The 23,503-nt window shown below is 51.1% G+C and overlaps 1 protein-coding gene across 28 annotated transcripts in view; it reads right to left on the bottom strand.

The window, feature by feature from the left end:
- The window catches only part of MICAL3 (microtubule associated monooxygenase, calponin and LIM domain containing 3), a 178,404-nt gene that overhangs the window by 50,018 nt on the left and 104,883 nt on the right, over positions 1–23,503 (bottom strand). For 20 of the 28 annotated variants that reach the window (XM_067755911.1, XM_067755917.1, XM_067755915.1 and 17 more), the window contains 4 exons: positions 21,007–21,114; positions 20,347–20,533; positions 11,578–11,666; positions 10,796–10,883 (listed from right to left, as the gene is read on the bottom strand). In XM_067755911.1, the coding sequence (XP_067612012.1) occupies positions 10,796–10,883; positions 11,578–11,666; positions 20,347–20,533; positions 21,007–21,114 (472 nt within the window). Of the gene's footprint in view, positions 1–10,795; positions 10,884–11,577; positions 11,667–20,346; positions 20,534–21,006; positions 21,115–23,381; positions 23,490–23,503 lie in introns of all 28 variants that reach the window. The other 8 variants (XM_067755933.1, XM_067755936.1, XM_067755937.1 and 5 more) reach the window with 3 other exon arrangements.

Here is a 23,503-nt window from a genome sequence, read left to right as displayed (position 1 = left end):
TGCAGCAGAGCAAGTGTTCGGTAAAGCGTCTTGAATAAACAGTCAAGATGGAAGGTCTCAGCCTGTATCTGAACTACAGCAACACCTCACTACACTTTTAAGGAATTGGCTGGACATAATCTAGTCTCGGTTTCCTCATCTTGACACACAACACTGAGGGCCTCTGCGTGTCTCAAGGAGCTTGATACTGTTCCAGGCCCCAAGAAGATACTGTTCCAGTATCAAGGAGCTTGATACTGTTCCAGGCCCCAACAGCTTGATACTGTTCCAGGCCCCAGGAACACCACCTCTGTGAAGACAGTAGCCGTTCCCTTAGCGCCCGGGACAGAGAAATTCCTATGAAGATGCCAACGTCCTACAAGACTCCACGGAGGAAGGCTCTGAAAAGACACCATCTCAAACGACCTGATGTCCTAAACGCATGTCCTCGCTTCACCGTGGAGAGCAGCTGAGCTCCAGGGAGCATCTCGCGCACTGGAGGACCAGACCCGTACGAGCACGCGGAGGGGAGAGGTGGGAAGGGAGAGAAGGACCACGCGTCTGCCCACCAGGCACTGCCAGGTGATGAGCTTCCCCAGATGTGCATTTAGACTGCGCCCCTCCCCTCCGGGGCACTTCAGTCCAGAGTGCATCCCAAGCTGGCTGCGAGGGGCTCTCGGGGGGCCAGCTGCACAGCCCCAGAGCGGGCTTGGCCTCTGAGCCGTGGAAGGTGGGAAGTGAGGCCCTGCCCATAATCCAACGATCAACAGGGACAAACCCACCTCGCGACGAAAGGCCCTCTGCTCTGCGACAGGCTCCTTCCAAAGACAGCATCTCTGCAACGGCCTCCCCTCAGGCACCGCATATCTGTTGTGGGAAAGGAGCCAAGCTCCTCCAGCAATGCCCACAAGCACCACCTGAGGCGCACCTCGGCGGCCCCATCACACCTGCGCTCTCATCTGTCAGCCGGTCCCTGAGACTTCCGGGCACGGGGGCCTGCACGGCTGGTGCTGGGAGTTCAGAGCCCTCTCCAGCGGCCAGCCTGGCACCCACGAAGCACTGTCCCTGCGCCGACTCCAGGCCAGGAGGTGGCTCGGAGCCCCTGGGGGCTTGTGGGGAGCCACACCGTCCCCAGGCCCACGTGTAACCCTACCTCTGCCTAAGAGAAGCTATAATCCTGCACTGTCCTCTGACTCTCACGTGGGTGTTGAAATTCAGCTTAATGTCAACCTATCCAGGACTGCTTTTCTTCCGCTGCTACAGTGAAGAGCCCCCAGGGTGTCGTGGAGTTAGCAGGTGACCTCACAGCCCACCCACGCAGGCTGAGGAACAAGCAAGGCCAAATTTAGCCAAGCCCTGCAGAGATTCAACGCCCACTGTCTCAGGACCAGACACGGCCAGCCCTCCTCACTGTTCTGTTTCCCCACATCTCTGCTGGCTGGGAACACATCCCAGCAGGCCGTCCGGTCCTAACCCCGCAGGATGCATCGCCCAGTCAGCAGAAATAACCCTAACTCACTCTCACTCCGATTATGCCAGCATTTTCTGGAATCTCCACCAATGTTCAGAGTTGATATTCCTGTAATCCTTTTAAATAAACAAGTTTCCACACATTTTAGCTTATTTGCTCTTGACAACAATCTCATGAGGTAGAGCAGCAGGGAGCTTTTTTTCCATTTTATGATCTTAATAGATGGGGAAACGGAGGCTCAGAGAGATGAATGACCGAAGACAGCAAGCATAACAGGCTGCATCTTCTCTTCAAGATCTGTGCTTGCCCCCTTTAGACCCAGCTCTGCTCTCCGAGGCTGTGGTCACCTCAGAAGATGAGCACATTCTGGGGCGCAGGGCGATTCACTGTGGTTCAGGAAAACGGACTCCTGTTCTAAAACATTTCCTCGGTGTCTGACAGCACACACAGTACCGGCACGGCTGCCAACGTGTACACCGCGTCACGTGCTGGGAGGCGTGTGCCCACAACCTAACAGGGGCGGGCAGGCCACTGCTGTCCAGTGTGGTCTGTTTCACTTTCTTTGTCCTCACACACTCTCTTCCCTGGTCTCCTACAGGAACAATCAAATGGAGGCTAATTTTACATTTAGGGCCTGTCCTTACTTCTCTCGACTTTAGTCTAGAATGGTGGTGGTCAACCAGGTGATCTTTTCCTCTGGGGTCACCTGGCAATGTCACAACCTGGGAAGGGGGGTGTCCTGAGATCCAGTGGGAAGAGGCCAGGGATACTGCAAACAGCCAACAACGCACAACAAAGAACTATCCGTCCAAACGTCAACAGTGCTGAGCCCGAGAGCCCTGCCTGGAAATCACAGCAGACTATCTCCCACCTCTCACTGATCAGGCCAACCGGCACACCAGATGTTGGACCGTGGCCCAATGGACAAAGTCATTAGGACAGAGCAGTGATGCTGCCACCAGAGTGAGGCATCCTGAACCTTGGAGGGCAGCGCGTGGAGGGCCTGTCGGGAAGGGCCGTGTGGGGCACACAATCCCTGTGCCGGGCAGACATGCCCCGCCCTTCACTGTCCTTCGGTACAGAGGAGTCTCTCTCTCACGGAGATGCTGTCCATCCCACCGTCCCCCGTCCACCCGCCCAGCCCTCCGGCGTGGGGCCTGGGGACAGAGGCCAGGTGCTAGAGGCTGACAGATACGTCAGAAGGCCTGCTCACTAAATCCAGGGAGAAAAGCAGACGTGGAAACACGACGGGGAAAAACACTGCTTCTTTCTCCGTGTCCCCAACTCTCTTCTTTTTCCATTTTCCAAAAACATCCTCTATGAGCTCGCAGGGCCCGTCATGACACACCTGCCCGAGGCTGGGCCTGGACATGCTCAGGCCTCCCGAGCTGCTTCTGTGCCCAACCCAAGTTGATCCAACACGGCAGAACCCAAAATGCTCACTGCAATGACATGCACGCTTAGCCCGGATTTAAGCGTCATTTTACGTGAGTGGAGTCTGGAGCGGCCCAAACTCCGACAGGTAAGAATGTCCGTGTTTAACTCCTGTCATGGGTGATTCTGCTCAAAGTGTCAGGACAGAAAGAGGCAGACCCTCATCTCCCCCTCTCCTCTGCCAACCCCACCCAGGGCCAGGCCAGGCAACGACTGTGAACGGCAGCTGTAAAGCATCAGTAGTAAGAGAAGGAAACCGTCAGCTCCACCACCCCCGGGGCCTCTTAGAGAAGTGTGATAAAACGCGAGCGTAGAGGAGAAATAAGCAACAGGCGTACAAGTCAGAAGTAGCTAGACTGTTGCCCGAGAGCAGCACTGAACACCATCCCGGAGCACAAGCCCGGCTCCTCCAGACTGACAGGGAGGTTCCGTGTGGAGGGACACCTTAATAGCATGACTTTAGGCTTGGTATCGTTTGAACTGATCAAAGAGTGCTGATACGGAGAAAATGAAAAGCAGTCGATTCAACATCATTATTCTCCTCCGCCGTCTCTTCTGATCTCCCCCTTCACATACCAGTGATGAAACCCTTTGCTCTGGAATCTACCCTCTTTGCAAAGGCACACTCCCAGCCCTGGGGTCGCCGCTAAAAATCTGGGGACACGTATTTCCTGGAAATAACCAAATGCACATTCACAGATGACACGGGCGTTCGTGCGTGTTTTTAGAAAGTCATCTTGGCGGAGCCGACACACAGCTCTCTTCCCGCTGCCCCGTGCGGACAAGCTGAGGCTGGAGGACACAGGAGTGGAGGGGGCGGCACTGTGCACGTCCTGTACCGACTCCACCCGGCTCTGCCTGGGTCAGTCACGGGGCCTCGATCCAGTCTGCAAAATGCTACCTTCCTCACAGCCTACGGTGTGATTAGATGAGGGATGCGTATACAGAAGGCGTCTGGACAGTGCCTGGCACACAGTAAGTGCTGCACACTAGCTGTACCCCATTACGCGTCTTCCTGAATTGTTCTCTATGAGTTCGTGTGACATCAGCCCAAGGGCAGATTCACCAGTATAAACACTCGGGGGAGACTGACAGCAGTGAGCACACTTCAAGTTTCACTCTCTTTTTTTATCTGAGGGAGACTCCAACAGAAGCGGGTGCTCTCCCGGTTGTAAACACGATGGCCCCTTGGCGTGGTATTTGCAGTCGCCCGGAGCACGGCTGTTGGCTCTCAGCAGCCCCCGAGGGCAGCAAGACTCTGGCCCTTCCTGCACGCAGGCAGCTGGCCAAGCTCCGTCGCCCCAGGGCCCAGAGCCTCCACTGGGGCTGCCTTGCCAGCACCCGGATCCCTGTGTTCCTGGGCCTCCAGCAATGCTGATGCCCCACTGAAGGCAGGCAGGGAACTGGTTTAGAGTAATTTACAGGAGACAGAACCTAGGGCAGAGCCTTCTCTTCTAGAGGAAGAACGTACTGACCCAGATAAGTCTGCTGGTGGCAAATGGTGGGAGGGAAATTTTACAGCTGGTCTTCTCCAGCCTGGTCTTTCTAGATTCTGACTCAATTCTAGAAAACAGGGGAACAAGAATAAACAGGCTACTATAACCGTATTGTGACAAAATCAGCTGTTCTCCGTCGGCACCAGGTTGAGCTCAGGCGCCTTACAGACTCTCCGCCCTCAGGTCCCTAGTCACACTTTTCTTTGGGTGTGGTCTCTGAGCAGCCGCAAGGCACCAGGAGGATGACAGTCTCAGGAAGTCACCTCCACCGATGCCCAGCTTTATTGCCCTGGAAGAACACGAGAACTGAACGAAAACATGTTTATTTAGGCCTCTGCACTGAAACAGCCCTGATTTCATTGTGTGTTTGAGGCCCAGGTCCTTCCGGAGCCCCAACCCCCGTCTGGCAGCACAGGTCTGCAGGGGCCCCCAGTAAGGCCGAGCTTTCTTGGGGAGTCAGCTGTGATGGAGGCCCAGTCACACCGGGACCCGGGGCGCAGGAACCGCAGAGAAGCAAGCAGGTGCCTGGATTGCAGGGCCCGAGCTCTTCCGGTAACCGGGGCCCCTTAACACAAAATAACCACCAAAGACCTACAATTCCAGGCAAGGACACTATGAAACAACAGTGACACAGTGGCAATAACCCTGACATTTTACCAAGTACAGAATAGGAACTCATACCAGGGACAGTTTCATACGACTAATGCACAGTCACGGCAAGCTGGTGAGTACAGATATAGAGGTAAAGAACACGTAAGAGGCAACAGAAATTCTGACTCAACTTTAAGGATTTTTCTAGCAATCACTAGCATGGCCCCAGGAGTCTGTTCTTAGTAGGCAGAGCTAGGGCCCCAGACCCCCTTCTGCCGGAAGGTATCCCCAAACTGCCCTTTATGCCAACGCCCCTCTGTGAGTGATGGGGGGCAGTCTAACCTCACCTGTGGACACCATCAAGGGCGAGGTCAGGTTTGCTTGGCTCGGGTGTAGGGGCGCCTCAACCTCTCACCCACTGCCCTTCTTGGAGCAAAGCCTCGCTGACCCCAGAGCAGCTGTGGAGCGAGAGGCCTTGCCCCAGCGCGCACGCCTCCTCCCCGCAGGCCCTCAGGACGGATCTACTCGCCGGCACTTGCTGGATGCTTGGCTGGATCGAGGTGCCAGGTAAGGCCTGGTTTTGGAGTCTTGGTGAGGTTGTAGAGCTCTGTGAAAGGGCCTGGCGTTTGGGGAGGAGTCTTCCTGAAGCTGTCTGCTGGCTATTACACCCCAGCAAGGCCCGAGCGGGGGCTTGTCTTCAGTGGGTCCCTCGGGACAGGACGGGAACAGAGGGCAGCCCATTCTCACTGCTTCCTGCGCCCCGTCGCACGCAGGAGCCCTCCTGGGCAGTGTCCCAGTGAGGGAAGGGCCAGGGAACAGATGAGAAAAAAAGAGAATGGGCTTCAAGTTTCAGAAGGAAACTCGACCCAAAGGGAGCTCTCCAGGGTCTTCAGCCCGACTCCTTTTTCTCCCAGCCTTCTGCAGGGCCCAGGACAGACCAGACTGACTGATTTCAGAGAAGGGGGAGGGTGGCGAGCAGGCCGGGAGAGGCAGGCGCTCTCCATGCCAGGACCAACTCCCAACCCAGTGATGGTGCTGTGGCCACACAGGGACCCAAGGGGGCCGCCGGGTGGAGGGGAGGCCGGGAGGCCGCCTCACACCAGGCCGCCATCACCTAGAGCACGGTGGGCGCAGACTTGGCGCTGAGCGCCCCCCTCCGATGTGCCCTCTCCTGGCCCCATTCAGCACCCAAACGGCTGTGCCCCTGTGGTCGGCGGGCCAGCCGGCATCAGAGGCCCCGCTGCCAAGGTCACAGTGTGTGTGTGAGAAGGGGGCTCAGCCCTCCAGGCTCGAGCAGCCAAGCAGAACTGGACCCCCTGCCTGTGTGTCCAGGTCACAGAAACAGACAGAGCTGGGAGGACAGAGCTGGGAGGACAGAGCAAGGACCGTCCCTGACGCCAGGCAAAAGCCTCAAGGCAGCGAAGAGGCGCCCAAGCGCTCCGGTCCCCACGGTACCAGCTAGTCGGAAAGAGGAGGGCACGGCCTGGGCTCAGGCAGAGGCAGGCTCCGCGGAGAGCTTTCTCCTTCACCTGCTCCCGCCTCAGGGCCCTCATGCTGGATGACGGAATGGGGGACACAGGTGGCATCTTCCTCCAAGCAAGGAAGCAAAATGTCTTCCACCATGCCCCCCTCAAACAGGGGCCCTTCCACTAATGGGAACCTGTATTTTAGGTATAAACACCCTGTTTCCCCATTTTAATACACCTACGTTCTCTCCCGAGCCCAGCCCAGGAGTGAGAATCCTGAGGTACCGTGGTTTCATGCCCACTCCTGAGACCTGCTTGAGCGACCCCTCCCCACCCTCCAATCAGGAAAAAGGGGAGGAAAAGAAATACTCAGAAACCTGAAGATTGTTTGGAATTTATTCTCTTAAATAAGAACGGTAACACTTGTTAAAAAAAATTAAAAGCACAACACCTTAGTTTCACAATAACGGAAAAACAAAGTTACACAATTAAATAAAAACAACTCACAAAGAAACACACCAAAACGCACAACAGCACAGGTTAGAGACGAAGGCAAAGGCGAGGCTTCACGGCAGGAAGGCCGGAGACGGACAGGTGCACCATCCCTGGCACAACTCTGGCCTCTGTACCACTCCTGGGGACCCGCCTGCTGCCTGCCCCCGCCCTCTACCCCAAGCTTAACAGATCAGGAAAAGTGGGTGTAGAACTCCTTAACTCACTGGCCAGGCCTTGAAGGCCATGCTGAGGCCCCTTTCAGGAGAGACTAAGGATTGCACTGTCCTACAGACACACTGAACACCAAGAGGCAGCAGGGAGCTGTGCTAACAGACCCGCGCCTGGAAGCGAAGCGGTCCCGTGGGGTTCCTGAGTGAGAGCCCTGCTCCCCTGCTTTGTCTAAGTCACCTTTCTGGGGTGGGGAGTGTGCACTGCTCATGTCCGGGGGCACTTGCCCCCGCGGTCCCCACCTCCCCGGGAACACTAAGCCAGGTCAGTGGCATGGTCCCCGGTGTAAGCCAGAGCCCAGGGACAAGAAGCCTGGGGAAGCTTCACTAGTACTGTTACCACCACTTAGGGCACAACATATAAACGTGTACTTGTAGACATGAAACTAAGCCAGCGCAAACACATGTGCGTATATGTATGTGTTCACACATCACTGTCTACTTGGACTCTTGGGGTGGGGTTGGAGAGCGAAGCTGGATTTGGAATTCTCTTTGCTTTTCTAAATAGGTTTTCCAGAAATGCCTATAAGGGAAGAGGGCTTGGGAAGCAGTGGGAAGATCCTCCTGACGGCAGGAACCCAGGACCGTACCGCGCGTGGCTATTCTAGCTGGTGTGGGAAATGCCTGCGTTTCCTAATGGCTCATTCAGCGTCCAGACTATGGAACCCAAGGGTGACCGTGCAGGTGCGTCTGGGGGCGCGGCATGCGGCAGCCACAGCGAGGCAGCCTTTTATGTTAAGATCATCTTTCCGTAAGACGACAGACAATGAAGCCTTTCTCCCATCCCACGTCTGTCACCTGTACTGGAAGCAAAGCTCTTCTGTTCCCTATGATACCCCATGCCTGTACGCTTCAGTTCTGGTTACCCACTATGTGAGGTGCAAAGGGGATTCCTCTGGATGAAAAAAGGATCTAAAAACCTTCAACTGAGGGTCTTGTATTCAAGGGCACAACATCCCACTGGGGGTTTTCTTTCTCTGCCTGTTGTTATCCAAATGTTTCCTAAAGTCAGGGCAGGTACTATGAGGCCAGGGTAAGAAAATCTGTGCCAGGTCCACTGACCTGCAGCACTAAGTATAAGAAGCTTGGAAACAAAGCACTTACTGATTTTGAGAACAGCGAAGAGGGTTTCTACATTAAAAGCACGTTACAAACAAAGATGCTAAATCAGGCAGCAGCTGCAGGCCAGGGGCCCAGAGACAGATGACGCCGGACCAGGTTCTAACTCGCGGGTTGTGTTTGTTTTTTTGGCAACAGCAGTCGTTTTGGTGTAAGAGAAGAACATAAGGGAAGAGAGGGAAATGCCACAAGCTAAAGGGGGGCACAGAGCAGTGCCAGCCACAGCCGCGTCTCCTCCAGACGACCTCCTGGGGGACGTGGATCTGGGGCGTGAACCATGCTCCACGTATTACTCGCTCTGCTCAAAGTGCAGCCCAGGGGACGTGCCCAGAACCAGCCTGACCACAGCCGTCCACAACACATTTCCTGAAGCCCCGAAACACCTGAGTTTTTCTGAAGCTTTTCAAAAGGAAGTTCTAGTTAACCAATCAAAGCTTTGGTTTGGGATTTAAAGAAGGGAATCCTTATTAAAGGAGAAAAAGAAACCGATTTCCTGCCAGCTAGAACATACACCCACAACCCTGCTCCTGTTCTACGAAGGGGAAGTGCTGGTGCTCCGCGGCACGTCCACTTGGAACCGCGCTCTCAGAGAGCTCGGGCCTCCAGAGGCAGGGACTCACTGGACCCCAGCGGCCCCGGGTGCTGGCCTTGCCAATGCCTACAGGGCACCTCCAACTGGGCTTCACATCCTGAACCCCTCATGCTGTGACAGGCGCATCACCTTCAGAATCAAGAAGGTCCTCAGGACTTTGATTCTGTCACCACAACCCCAGCTCTCATCTTCTCTCCCTGCTTCACAGAGTGGTCCTCTTCTCTATGGAACGCTTAATTCTCCACAACTGCTAAAAACCCGAAGCCCACTATGCTTTCAAAGCAGGCAGGCAGAGACGGCAAACTGAACTGGACAGAGTGCACGACGTTGGCTCAGGAACGGCCTGACCTCCACTGGCTTCGCTCTTCTTCAGATGCCCACAAAGAGAGCCGAACGTTTTAGTTGTCTGCTGAGCACCCAGGTGGTTCCCACCTGCTCAAAGGCACACGCCCTGTCTCTACCAGCTCCCCTGTTGCAAGGGCCGTCAGCACTTCTTGAAAAAGACAGATTATAAAGGGGCTCAAGGGGTACCAAGTCATTTGTAGCTTAAACATGGCTATAAAATATTGGTCCAATCTGCAGGGCACTTAAAAACTTGCCTAGATTTTATCAGGACACACATAGTAGCAGAAGCTGAGTTCACCTAAACTCCAGTCACTGCACCCAGGGGCACTGCCCAGCGTCTGGGACACCTTCCTGCCCCAGAGCAACACCACGGGGCCTGCGTTAGTTCCGGAGCACAGGCGAAGGAGCAACTCTGCTAACCTCCCATTTGAAGGCTCAGTGGATAACTTTTCTCTTCTCCCATTTTGGAAATTCCACTACCAACTCCCTCTCCATAGTTTCTGGCCTTAGCTGATAATCTTTAGTTTTCAATATGGTGATTTCTGTGAGTTTGTAAACGGCTGCTTGAGACCTATTTGCTCTGAAGGGAAGAAACTTGTGACAGGTGAAAACAGGGCCCTGACGACTTCCTCTCCGACTGGCTACAGTGACCGTGGGCTATGACCTGTCGGGGCTGCGCAGGGCATCAGGACCACCCACATCTGTGGAACTGTGGACACACGTCACAGGCTGGTTTGGCAGGGAGTAGGGCGAGGTGATTTTAAGGAAAAACCACAATTCTTCACAAGAAGTCTGGTACCCATGAGCCCTTCCTTCTCCTGACCTTCGAGACCAGAACAAATGTGTTTTTAGATGTGGGGTGGTGGCACTCACCTCCTGACACAGGAAGAGGTTAGTGAAAGTGGGACCAATCAGGGCCTGATCCTCGTTAGGAGTTCAAATGCCCCAAAATGACCAGGACAGGGCATGTCCCTCAGGGGTTACAGGTGAGGTGGGACAGCAGTGGCAGCCACCTAGACACCTGAGCAGGGAAGAGGATGGAGGATGTCCAGTTCAGGTGGACACACGTTCAGACCTTGGGGCCTTTTCACAATTCCACGCTCTATCCAAGGAGCCCACAGCGAGGGACTACAGGAAGGCCCCACTGCCCTGGGTCATCACTTGGGTCAGTGCTAAAAGCAGCCTGTTTTGAACTCCTGTTCCCTAGACAGGGCCTGGGCCAACCCCCCAAGGTATCTGATGGATGTGGACAGGTCCCAGGACTCCAGCAATAAAAATGAGATTCTGAATAGACAGTACCGAAGCCTGGCTGACGCCGCTCACCAGACGGCACCCCTACTGGCTCACGGTCGGCCAGTGAAACTCCCCTCTGATTTGTACCAGCACCTCCGACAGGCCATAGAGAAAGGGGACTCCGAATGCAAGCAGCTGGCACATGAAAAAGGAGTCCAGAGGGTTTTGGGCCACCTGATGCCCAATTGAAGAAATGTTGCTTTGGAGGTGCTGGCTCATCCCCTTGGCCTTGTCACAGAGGCCGAGAGAGTGACGCGCCACCCAGCCAAACAAGGAAGTGAGGCTACCTGGAGTTCTCTCGGCAGGGCTGGCACTGGTGCTGGCCTGTCCGTTGGTGTCTGCAGCAGGGCTGTCCTGCAGGGGTCCCCTGGCCTCCTAGGAAAGTCCACAAGAAGAGGAAGAGTGACTGAGTGAAGCACCCACATCTCACGAGACAATGACGCCTGGCTGCTGGTCTGCTGCCCTCACCAGGAAACCCAGAGCCGCACCAGGGCACGCTTCATGTCCCTTCCCCCACAGGCTCTCTGCAGTCCGCAGAGGCCCTCCTGGAAGCATCAGTCAACTGCACGCCCACAGGGCAACACCACAGAGCGGAGAGAATACACAGCTCACTTGGAAAGACAGATGCGGGAGCTGATTACACTCACTTTTTTTTGTAAAAAGAAGGTTCTTAGATAAGTAATTCCCAGAATATAGAAAGTTCAAGGAATTGGCTGCAGAGCATTTATTTCTAGCCAAGTCCTTTTCCAGTGTCCTCCTCTCAGGAAGGGTGAGATTTTCAAAGGCAAGAGGCTTTTTTTTTACACAGTAAGCAGAAGACAAGGTCTGACGTGGTCTTCCAAATCCAACTCAGGTGGTGCTGGAACATTACCTTACTGAAACCCAACATTAGATTAGGCTTGAAAAGATGCTCCCTCCCCATATCGGACTGTGACCATCTCTCAGGCCCTCCCACTCACAGGAAAGGCAATGCAGTGGCCATTCAGGGCCTGCTGGCCACACCCTGACCTGTCACCACACTGAAACAGCACCTGCTGCCCCCCCGCCCCCTGCGGCCGATCAACATTACCTTTCCAGACAGAGGGGCCACTGCTGGTCTCTTCCTCTGTACGGGCCCGGACAGCCGGTAACAGTAGTGTGGTTTGCAGTAGAATTTACCTGCAGGCAGCAAGGGGCAGGGGAAGAGGGTGAGCAAGTCTCTGAGATTCCCAGCTTGACCCCTGGTCTTGGCACAGTCGTCCGCTCGCCCCGGCACCGGCCTTCCCCAGGCCCAGGCTTTTTGTCCAGGGAGGCCAGGCCCTCCTCTCCCCTGTGCCCGGATGTGTGGAGGCCACGGAGCCATCACCCAATCAGGGCTTGGAGCAAAGACCGAAGCCTGCACGGCAGGGCCCGCAAACAAAGTGGCAGTGTGTGCAGAACAAAGATGTGGTCACATGAAGAGCCAGAGGAGCATTTCTGGGGAAACCAAGAATGAACACAAGCGGTGGTGGCCTGAAGGCTGCCGGGGGTGGGGCGGCACCGAACATGAGCCCGCTGGGGCCCTCCTGCCGCCCTTCTGCAAGCACCCGCGAGCCAGCGCCACCCACAGTGGGTCAGGACCAGCATTAAAAACAACGCAAAACAAACCAAAAATCCTACAGTGCACTGTGACTAAAACAAAACAGAATAAAGCCTAATAAAAAGCATCAGCATGCACTGTGGCATCCTCAGAGTCAAGGATTATCTCTCACAGCTCAGCTGTGCCCACCTGGGTTTTCTGGGTCCTAGTGTAACATGTATGTCCTATTGTGGACATGATCAAAAGTTTGAAAAACACCAACCTTGGCTTTTCCCATGAGACTGGTAGTGGGATTCAGTCACTGAGGGTTGTTTTTCCCCGACTCTTTCTTTCCCCCGACTTCCAGCCAAGGCTTTCAAAAATTAAAGGATAGACCCTATTACAGAAACTGTTGAAACAGGAGTAATTCCACTCATCCGTCTCATCTGGAGAGAGTGGCTCCTTTGACAAATGAACTTTCCTATTCCCAAAGTTAAAGTAAGAGGACCTAACCAGAAACACAATAGAATAGATCAATGAACCTGATTTTTTTTGAAAAGATAAACAAAATTAACAAACCTTTATGAGACTAATTCAGAAAAACAGAGAGAAGACTCAAATAAATAAAATCAGAAATGATCGAAGACATTACAACTGATACCACAGAAACACAGAGGATCGTAAGAAACTGCTAAAAACAATTATATGCCAAAAAGCTGGATAATCTAGTAGAAATGAATAAATTCCTAGAAACATACAACCTATTAAATCTGAGTCTCATGAAGAAACAGAAAATCTGAACAGACCAATATTGAGTAAGGAGACTGAATCAGTAAACAAAACCCTCGCAAAACAGAAAAGCCCAGGACCAGATGGTTTCACTGGTGAACTCTACCAAACATTTAAAGAAGAATTAACAATACTTCTCAAACGCTTCCAAATAACTGAACGGGAGGGAACACTCCCAAACTCATTTTATGAGACCATCATTACCAAAGCCAGATAAGGACAGTACAAGAAAAGAAAATTACAGACCAATACCCCTGATGAATACAGATGTAAAAATTCTCAACAAAATATTAGCAAACCAAATTCAACAGCACATTAAAAGGATCATAGGGCTTCCCCGGTGGCGCAGTGGTTGAGAGTCCGCCTGCTGATGCAGGGGACACGGGTTCGTGCCCCAGTCCGGGAAGATCCCACATGCCGTGCAGCGGCTGGGCCCGTGAGCCATGGCCGCTGAGCCTGTGCATCCGGAGCCTGTGCTCCACAACAGGAGAGGCCACAACAGTGAGAGGCCTGCGTACCGCAAAAAAAAAAAAAAAAAAAAAAAGGATCATACAGCATTACCAAGTGGGATTTATTCCAGGAATGCAAGGATGGTTCAATAGCCATAAGTCAATAAATGGGATTCACCACATTAACAGAGAGAAAAAAAAATGATCATCTCAACAGATGCAGAAAAGCATTTGACAAAGTACAACATCCTCTCATGATAAAAAGTGCTCAAAAAACTTGGTATAGAAGCACTGTACCAACAAAATAAAGGCCATATATGACAAGCTCACAGCTAATATCATATTCAACAGCAAAAGGTTGAAAGCTTTTCTTCTAAGATCAGGAACAAGACAAGGCTACCCACTCTCACCATTCCTATTCAATACTGGAAATCCTAGCCAGAACAATCAGGCAAGAAAAAGAAAAAAAAAGGCTTCCAAATAGATAAGGAAGAAGTAAAACTGTTTTCGTTTGTAGATGATATGATCTTATATACAGAAAATGCTAAAGACTCCACCCAAAAAAACTGCTAGAAATTTAGGAAAGTTGCAGGATACAAAATCAATATATAGAAAACAGTTGTGTTTCTATACACTAACAACGAAACATCAGAAAAAAAATGAAGAAAAAAATCCCATTCATAATAGCATCAAAAAATAAAATAAAATTCTTAGGAATAAACCTAACCGAGGAGATGAAAGACCTATACACTGAAAACTATAAGACTTTGATGAAAGAAACTGAAAACACAAATAAATGGGAAGATATCCAGTGTTCATGGATCAGAATATTGTTATAATGTTCACATTACCCAAAGCCATCTATAGATTCACTGTAATCTCTATTAAAATTTCAATGCCATTTTTCACAGAAACGCAAAAAACAATTGTAAAACTTGTATGGAACCACAAAGGATCCCAAATAACCAAAGCAATCCTGAGAAAGAAGAGCAAAGCTAGAGGCATCACACTTCCTGATTTTAAACTATATTACTAAGCTATAGTAATCAAAACAGTATGGGGACTTCCCTGGTGGTGCAGTGGTTAAGATTCTGTGTTCCCAATGCAGGGGGCCTGGGTTCGATCGCTGGTCAGGGAACTAGGTCCCGCATGCCGCAACTTAAAAAAAAAAAAAGTAATGAATTGGGAGATTGGGATTGACGTATATACACTAACATGTATAAAATGGATAACTAATAAGAACCTGCTGTATAAAAAATAAATAAAATAAAATTCAAAATAAAATAAAGTTATTATAGGGACTTCCCTGGTGATCCACTGGTAAAGAATCTGCCTTCCAATTCAGGGGACACAGGTTCGATTCCTTGCTGGGGAACTAAGTAAGATCCCACAGCCGCAGGGCAACTAAGCCCGCATGCCACAACTACTGAGCCCATGTGCCCTGGAGCCTGCAGGCCACAACTAGAGAGAAGCCCACACACCACAACGAAGAGCCCATGTGCCGCAATGAAAGATCCCGCATGCTTCAATGAAGATCCTGCCTCTCGCAACTAAGACCCAATGCAGCCAAAAATAAATAAAATAAATAAAAAATAAATCTTTGAAAAAAATTGTTATTAAAAAAATATATCTTGCACACCACAAAAAAGGTCCCAAACTATGGGTTAATCTTCAAAATATATATGGAACTCATATAACCCAATAGCAAAGAACCTAACAACCTGATTAAAAAATGAGCAGGGGAACTGAAGAGTTTCCCAAAACAGACATACAAATGGCCAACATATAGATGAAAAGGGGCTCAACATCACTAGTCATAAGGGAAATGCAAATCAAAACCACAGGATATCACCACATACCAGACAGAATGCCTACTGTCAAAAAGACAAGAGGTAACAAGCGTTGGAGAGGGTGTGGAGAAAAGGGAACCCTCATGCACTGTTGGTGGGAATGTAAATTGGTGTAGCCACTATGGAGAACAGTATGGAGGTTCCTCAAAAAATTAAAAATAGAACTACCATATGATCCAGGAATTCCATTTCTGGGTATTTATCTGAAGAAAACAAAAACACTAATTATAATAAAAGATATATGCACCCCCATGTTCATAGCAGCATTATTTACAATGGCCAAGATACAAGAACAACCCAAGCTTCCATCCACGGATGGATATATATATATAATATATATATACATACACATATGTATACACAATGGAATATTATTCAGCCATGAGCAAGGAGGAAATCCTGCTATATGACAACCTGGATGGACCTTCAGGGCATTGTGTTAAGTGAAATAAGTCAGACAGAGAAAGACAAATACTGTATATCACCTACATGTGGAATCTAAAAAAGACAAACTCCGAGAAACAGAGAGTAGAATGGTGGCCAGTAGGGGTGGGGGGAGGGGAAATGAGGAGATATTGGCCAAGGAGTAGGGACTTCCAATTATAAGATTAACAAGTTTGGGGATCTAACGCACAGCATGGTGATCAAAGCAAATAATACTGCGTCATATACCTGAATGTTGCTTAAAGAGTGGGTCTTAAATGTTCTCACCACAGAAAAGAGTTAGTAACTATGTGATGGCACGGAGGTGGTAACACTGTGGTTTTAGCCTAGGTTACACTGTGGTGGTAATAACTTTACAAATAAATGTGTCAAATCAACGGGCAGTACACATAAACCAATGTGTCAATTATATCTCAAAAAAAAAGTCAAGGAGATAAATGAATGGCATTCTTCTTCCCTTCTCCTGGTGATCCGATTACATCTCTCTCTCTCTTTTCCCCTCAAAGTAACTGACTTCTGTTCTCCTTTTACGGGTACTTCTCCCCCTCCCAACACTGCATAAATCTTTTAGAAAGAGAGTTTGTGGACTTTCATAATTTCAAATAATATTCATATAGATAGTATATTTTCTGAAATAAGAGTTTCCCACTAGCTCCTGGCACGTAATCAGAACTCAGAGAACCACACCTCCTGTCAGGGGCACTTGAGAGCAAAGGACTATCAACCCCACTGCTTATCTCTCTATAAGGGGAGTTGAGTCGTGGGTTATTTTTAGCAGCTTGGACACAATCTCCTTCTACAATCTGTAATAAACCATTTCACTTTTGCGAATTTTGGCCAAGATAAAATGTAATTAGGACAAGACAAAAGTATTGGTGCTTGGATCACACACTACTTTTTGCCTGTCTTGTGTCTCATTCTTTAAGGAACACTCTTCCCTCCTCCACATGACTCTGATGGGGCTGCCAACTACGTGGCCTGACATTACCCAGCACAGAAGTGGATAAATGACCCAGATAGGTCAATCAGAATATCCCCTTTCCCTCCAGCCCACCCCAGGACACGGTGCTCTAGGATCTGGCATGTGGCTAAGTTAGGCTAACAGATTCTTAGGGATGGGGAGAGAGAAGGGGCAGCCCTGCTATCTGCAAGAAAGATGTCAATCTTATGCATAAACTTTAATCTGATCTGGGTTTCCATTACTTTCAACCGAGAGTCTTATTTATTGTAGTATCAGAAAACTACAACCTAACTACAAAACTACAGTTAGGTTCATTCCTTTCTTCTATTTTTCCTCCATTAATTTGCTTTTTTTTCTAGTAAAAGAATTCTAGATTTAAAAAAAAAAAAAAAGAATTCTAGATTTAAAAATACAACTCAATAGACTGACCTACCAGGGAATCCTCATTGAATTGTTACGGTATCCTAAATTAATAAAGTAAAGAGGTTTAGGTTTCAAAAACGAGTCCCATGAGCCTGACCAAAAGGTAAAAAGAAAATTCCAAACCCTTGTTGTCTCTACGAATGCAGCACAACCTGAGGGGGGGAACACACACACTGAAACCAGAGCTCAGTGCAGGCACCATCCCAGCCACTCAGTGGTACGTGACCCTCTCAGCACGCGTTTCCTCATGTAGAGCATGAAGACCACACCGTCTCGTGGGGTGAGAGCCATCAATGAGACATCATCACATGTCCTGCACTGTAGCTGCTCGATTAATGCACCTCAAACCCCTTCCCAAACCCAACTTGGTGATACTTTTTGCGTCTTACGTTAATAACAAAAAGGGCTGATTTTCATCTAACATTTACCATGTGCCAAATACTGTAAGTGCTTTACAACTATTGACTCATTTAATCCTCAAAACCCAGTGAGGCACAGAAAGGCTAAGCCACGCTAGCGAGTCTCGGACAGGACTTGAACATCGGACGCCTGGCTCTTCACAATGGTGCCCATCTCAATCAGCAAGTATGGCCACGCTAACGTCACAAAGCAACCACAAAGCATGGTTGATCCCGTCAAGTCACTGATTTTAGATGGTCTAAGTAAATTCAGGAACCTCGACAATAAACGTAGGAATGACTGAAGATGGAACTGGAGAAAACAGACAGCTAAGAGGCGAGCCTGAGGCAGACGGGCCACAGATTCCTTCCCCCAGCAACTCCAGGTCAGAGCCGTCAGGACAGGTCAGAGCCAGAGATGTTCTGGTCAGGAGGCAGAGGAGCCCTGCCGCCTCTCCGGGGAAAGAACGTGTGGCGACAGGAGGCTGCCCCGTGAGGGTGGGAGGGGCGCACTCCAGCAGAGGACACAGCGAGCGCACGCATGTCAGTGCAACGGAGAAGCGAGCAGCTCGCAGGGGACAGGCAGAAGCAGGGGGCCGGGGGGCAAGCTGGGAGGACGCACGGAGCTCTCAGCCCCGGGGACCGCGGGTCCACCTGTGCCACAGGGGTTGTCAGGGTGAACAGTGGGAGGCCGGGAAGATCTGCTTGTCTCTTTAAGATTCCCTGGGCTGCCCTGTGGGAGCAGACACAGGGCAGTGGCGGGGGGCAGCGGGCTCGTCACTCCCGAGGGCGGCCCTTCAGACCTCCTCAGTGGACGGTGTGTGTTTTCTCTCCTCGAGAGGACAGGAAAGACGTGACAGACACACTGTTTGATTTAGAGTCCTTGTCTTAAGAGGTGGCAGCAGGCAAATAAGCTAGTCTGTGGCAACAGAAAGACTCCATCCTTTTAAAGGGGCTGAAGGGACAAGGGTAAAACCTGGACGCCTCTCTCAAGTGAGTGAGTCCCCACTGACCAGGCCGGAGTTGCCATGGGCCAGAAGCGCTAACCCCAGGACGTCTGACCTGGGGGACCTCAGAGGTCACTTATCGCTGTGTGGACCTGGACAAGTAACTTACAGCTTCTCTGAACTCAGTTTCCTGATGTGTAAAATTACAGCAATAAAGTTAGCTACCCTCCGGTGGTCATGAGGATGAAATGTCACAATATGCTGTTAAGGGCCCGGCACGGGCTGGGTTAACCCCCTCTCTCCGGAGCCACAATCCCTGCCCTTTTCTCTCTCACCTGAGGCTCTTCCATTAGATTTCTGAACCTCATGAGGCTAAACCCTCAGGACCCCTAAGATTCCCTCCTTTCCCAAGTCCAGCTGTCACTGAGGAGGGCGGAGCTGAGGGAAAGGTTCACCTGCGCTGAAGTCTGGGGAGCTGGTCAGGCCTGCTGTCAGGAAGGCCGTGCCTAAGCACGTGGGCCTGCTCGTCCGGCCCCCACACCATGGTCACTCCCCCGGGCTCCGCTGCCCTCTCGCTGGGCACACCGGCTCCTCCGCCCCTCTGCTGAGCCCTCGCCCACCATGCTCCAGAGTCCACGGCAGGATGGCTAAGTAGTTCCTGACCCTCCCGAGCTTCCCGGACTCCTCCTCCTCTGTAGTTCACAAAGTTACAGTCTGCACTACGCACCGTCGCCCTTGGTCACTCCCTTACGCTGCCGAATCATTCCATCAGGACGGCCCCTCTTACACCATCTATGCCCTCAGGAGAATGTGGCAAAGGTGTGGCGCACAATCTATGGGCAAAAATACTCGTGGATCGATTCGCTGGGCCTGAAGGGATCTTTCTAGGCAGACCTCGCGGACAGTTAGAAACACTGCGTGGGCTCCATCTGCCAACCCCATCCGGGGAGAGCAAAGGCACTATCCAAAGACCAGGTGTGTGGGAATACTGATACCTAACAGTATAGACAATTGTCTCACCTCTTCCCTCGCTGGCTGGTGCTTTTCACTAACGTAACAAGAGGACCAGGTGCCACAACAGTAGAGTCAGCTTTTCTCAGGTCACCACTCAGCTCTTCTGGCCGCTCCTTGCTCACTAGTCGAAGAGCCTGGAGGACTGTCTCCTCACCGCAGGGGGCATCCCTCTCCCGTGTGACATCCCCTGACAGTCTCCTCAGTCAGTGCAAGGGACCTGAGGATTTATTTCCCCCTTCTGTTAATCTGGGTCTTTTCATTATTGTTGAATCAGTAAGATGGCCTCTCATAAGGTCCCTTCTGCTTCCTGTAGGAAGGGGTGTAGGAATCACTGATGTCTCCGGTGACCTTTTCCAATTAACCCCAAAGGGTTTTCAGGCGGCAGACACGCCTCTCCATCAGGCTTTGTTACCTGTCTGCATAATTCTCCACCTTCTGCCTTATCAAGGTCATTCCACTATAAAACCAACAAATATCACAAAAGGCCAGGGCTTGAACAGCACAGTAACCAGACTGAGGCCTGGGCAACATGCTCTCAATTCACCAGAGATGCTGATACGAGAGAGCACAGGTGACACTGGGCATAACTCAGGCACCTTCAGGAAGCCAAGGTCTGAGAACAGTGGCAGCGGATACAGTTTCAATGTGCTGTCACTGACCTTAGGCAAGAAATGTGGCTTCTATAAGCCTGTGATTCTTCTTCTCTAAAGCGAACACAAAAAAGACTTACTCTCCTCAGGTCCCTTTTATCTTAAGATCCCCACCGTGAGGTACGACAGCAGGTGTCTGTGAAGCCAGGGAAACGATTTAGGTAAACGCATGCCCTTCTCATCACCATGGTCACTGAGTCATCTATGATACAGCTTGGTGACTCTGCAGAAATATTTATAAGAAAGAGTCTGGGAGAAAACACAGACTACAGGGGGGTGGATGGGAAGGCTCAGGAGAGGCAGAAAAGAGAGCATCAGTGTAAGAACGCAGCGGGGGCCCTTGAGTCTGGGTGCGGCCTCCAGCGCGGGGACTCACCGTCCTCGAGGGCGTATGCGTAGGCCGAGAGGCGCAGGGTGGTGGCGCAGTACTCGCACTTGAAGCAGCTCCGGTGGAAGAACTTGCCCTCGGCGCTCAGGCGCTCCATCACGTAGACCCGCTTCCGGCAGAAGTAGCAGGTGTCGCTGCCTCCCAAGTTCTGTGGGAACTCCTTCTTCATGGAGCCCTGGGGGTGGGGGGTGGGGGGACACGCATCAGGCGAGGCCTCCCGGCCCCTCCCCAGGGCGCACAACCCTCCCTACGTGGTTCTGCCTGGGGACGGGAGCCGCGCACCACCACAGGCCGGTGCCTCCAGTGCCCACGCAGCACTTGGCACTGCGTCTGTTCTACACGATTTCATAACAAGCAAACCAAATCCTCTTAACGGATTCTGATCTGAAGGTGTTCCCGTGGTTCTCCATGGACACAGGCCCTGGACTCCAGAGCAATCACTTTAGAGATACTGAGTATGCTGTTCACACAACATTCTAAACAACGGTTTCAGTCCTAGAAGTTCAGTTATAAAATTCAGACAACCTCAAAAAATAATTACCACATGGCACGCAGCAGCCATATATGCCACTGAGCTACTTAGAACAAAGCAGGCTTGTTTACCAGAGCTGTCTTATCTAGACAGACAGTGCCCTTAGTGTATCTTACCAGTTCCTTCTTGTCTAGAAGGGTTTTAGGCTGTTCTTTCCTTTGAAGCTGATTGGCTATCTGCTCAGCCAATGAGCTCACTCCGCCCGTGTACATCTTTATATACTTCTATTGGTTGGAGATTGTTAAACGACCAGAAAGAAGGGAAATGAGAAGGAAAAAAATAAATAAATTAAGAAGACAGGGGAAAAAAATCTTCGAAAGGTATAAAATGAATACAAGGTGCAGCAACAAACATGCCAACACAGTGCCCACGAGCAGGGGACTAGGTGTCAGTGTCCACACACCAGTGTCAGCACAGGCGGGAGCGATGGCCACAGAGACAGTGAAATTCAGGAAGGAGAACCTGGTCTCTCATGTCCCTCTGGACGAAGTGCGGGGGATGTGGAGGCGGGACGACAAGATGGATGCAAACAGAGTGAGAAGGGCCTACCACCCAGTGGCTCAGATTACACACAGAGAACCTCAAAGAACCTAAGAGAACACCTCACTTAAGGCAGCGGGCACCAGACTGAAGGCACATCCCAGGGCCTGGGAGAGGACCTGGGGAGTTATTTCCTCATTTAGAAAGAAAGTAAGGCCGACTCTCCATCTGGGTAACGGATGCCAACAGCCCAGTGTCACCGGGGATGACAGCCGTCTTCACTATGACCTCCTTCGCTCAGGGCCCCTGTCCTGTGCACCAGAGGCCCCCGGGCTTTACCAGGAAGAACCCTTCTCTGCCCGTTCTCCCCATGGAGACTTCTGTGTTCCCCTGAGCCCTGAGACCAAGCCTTCCGGACCAGCTGGGGCACTGCTGACACGGCTGCTGTGGAAGCCAGAAAGTGTTTCTAGTCCAGGAGGGGTTATATCTTTATACGTTGAAACAAGATAAAAGAAAAAAAATCCAACCACCTCAATCCTCTTTCTAGCAATGTTGAAAAAGCAGCAGGAGAAAACTATAAATTTCAATGGCAAACCTTCCTGTGGGAGCCCAGCTTTGAGCTCGTCCTGTGCGGACGGCCCAGACACCCAGTGTGTATGACACGCCTCTCAGCAGCTGTGTGCCCGCCGGGTCTGAGGAGCCCTCACTCTAATTCCAAATCCAAAACATGCCGGGAGCAGTTGTGCTGGGGATGCCAACAACCCCATCAGGAAACGGTCTGAACACACGAAACCGTGTGTAAAAGAATCACCAGCCTGAGCAATGGCACATCCTGGGCGGGCCAGGGACAAACCAGAGGAATGCCCTAGGGGGAAACTGACCCGGTGTAAATACAAGCACGACAGCAGCACAAATGAGCAAACGATTCTCCAAGGTTCAGCTGGAACTGAGGAGTCAATTATATTTTCAATTTAAAATAAGGCGATTTCCAAAGGATAGTGCCATCTGCTCGTTAACTCCACAGCTTATACCCATCTGTGGTCGAGAAACACAAGTGGCTCTTAGACCTAAGCCTTCTTTGGATTAGAAACATTAGGGAAGCTTAAGCCTGGAACAGACAGGAACCCAGGCACAGCCAAGCTGAGCATCGAACAGCTGACGCCAGGGAGTAGGAAACTGCAGCAGATGAGTGGGAGCGTGGAGCAGATGCCAAGTCTGAGGCTGGGACACTGGGCAAGCCCAGGGTCCTCCCTGTTCAGCCAGGACCCTGCTCTCCCATCAGAACCAGCACTCTCAGCAAGTATAGCCCAGGGCTGCTAGTGCAAAGGCATCTGTCAACTTCAGTTCTCAGCGATGTGACAGTACTGACGAGCACACCCCTAAGAGAGGTGGAGACTCGAGTCCTATTTGTTTCTGGCATGAAAAGCAGATGGTTTTCCTCTCCCCACTCTTAAGAAACAGTCGAAATGTAGTACTCTCTGGACTTATACTGTGGCCACCACACATGCGTATCATTCTCTACAGTTTGCTACCAGCTCAAGAACAGGAAACAAACAGAAAGGACAAAAGCCCCTGCAATCTCTCTGTAAACTCGTCCACAGCTGGGTCAGTTCCATCACAGGAAACAGCAGAGCTCTTCCTTAAGAGATTACAATTCAAGAGGCACCCAGAATACTGTGTATCCACCACTCTCTTTAAGAGATTTAATTACACAATGGTTCATATTTTATAACACATTAATAGGAAGAGGTCTGGAGTTAAAAAAAGCTAATGGCTACAAAGTGCTTTCTCATTATTTGATACAGTTGGACTATAATGAAAATGGGTTGACTGGGACAGAATTTGCTGCAGTGAAGCTAGCAGCCTCCTTAACTCAGGTGGACGCCTACCGACCTCACATGCATGACGGACACACACAACTGGATTCCTAAGGAGACAGGCTGCCGTTCGTGTGGGTGAAGAAAGTGCAGGCTGAAGAGGACGAGCCTGGCCAAGCCCTGGGCCCCGCTACCTGTCGGAGGAAGTCAGAGGAGGGAGAGGCAGGGCGGCTGGCGGAGCGGAGGCTTAGAGAAAGCTCCCACTGGTCGACAAAAAATCGACGAGAAGGCTCAGGCTCTGGCTATAAAATACAAG

The sequence above is a fragment of the Pseudorca crassidens genome, chromosome 11, assembly GCF_039906515.1.
Source record: "Pseudorca crassidens isolate mPseCra1 chromosome 11, mPseCra1.hap1, whole genome shotgun sequence".
In the NCBI taxonomy this organism is placed as follows: domain Eukaryota; kingdom Metazoa; phylum Chordata; class Mammalia; order Artiodactyla; family Delphinidae; genus Pseudorca; species Pseudorca crassidens.
This window is presented reverse-complemented; position numbering and strand designations above follow the sequence as displayed.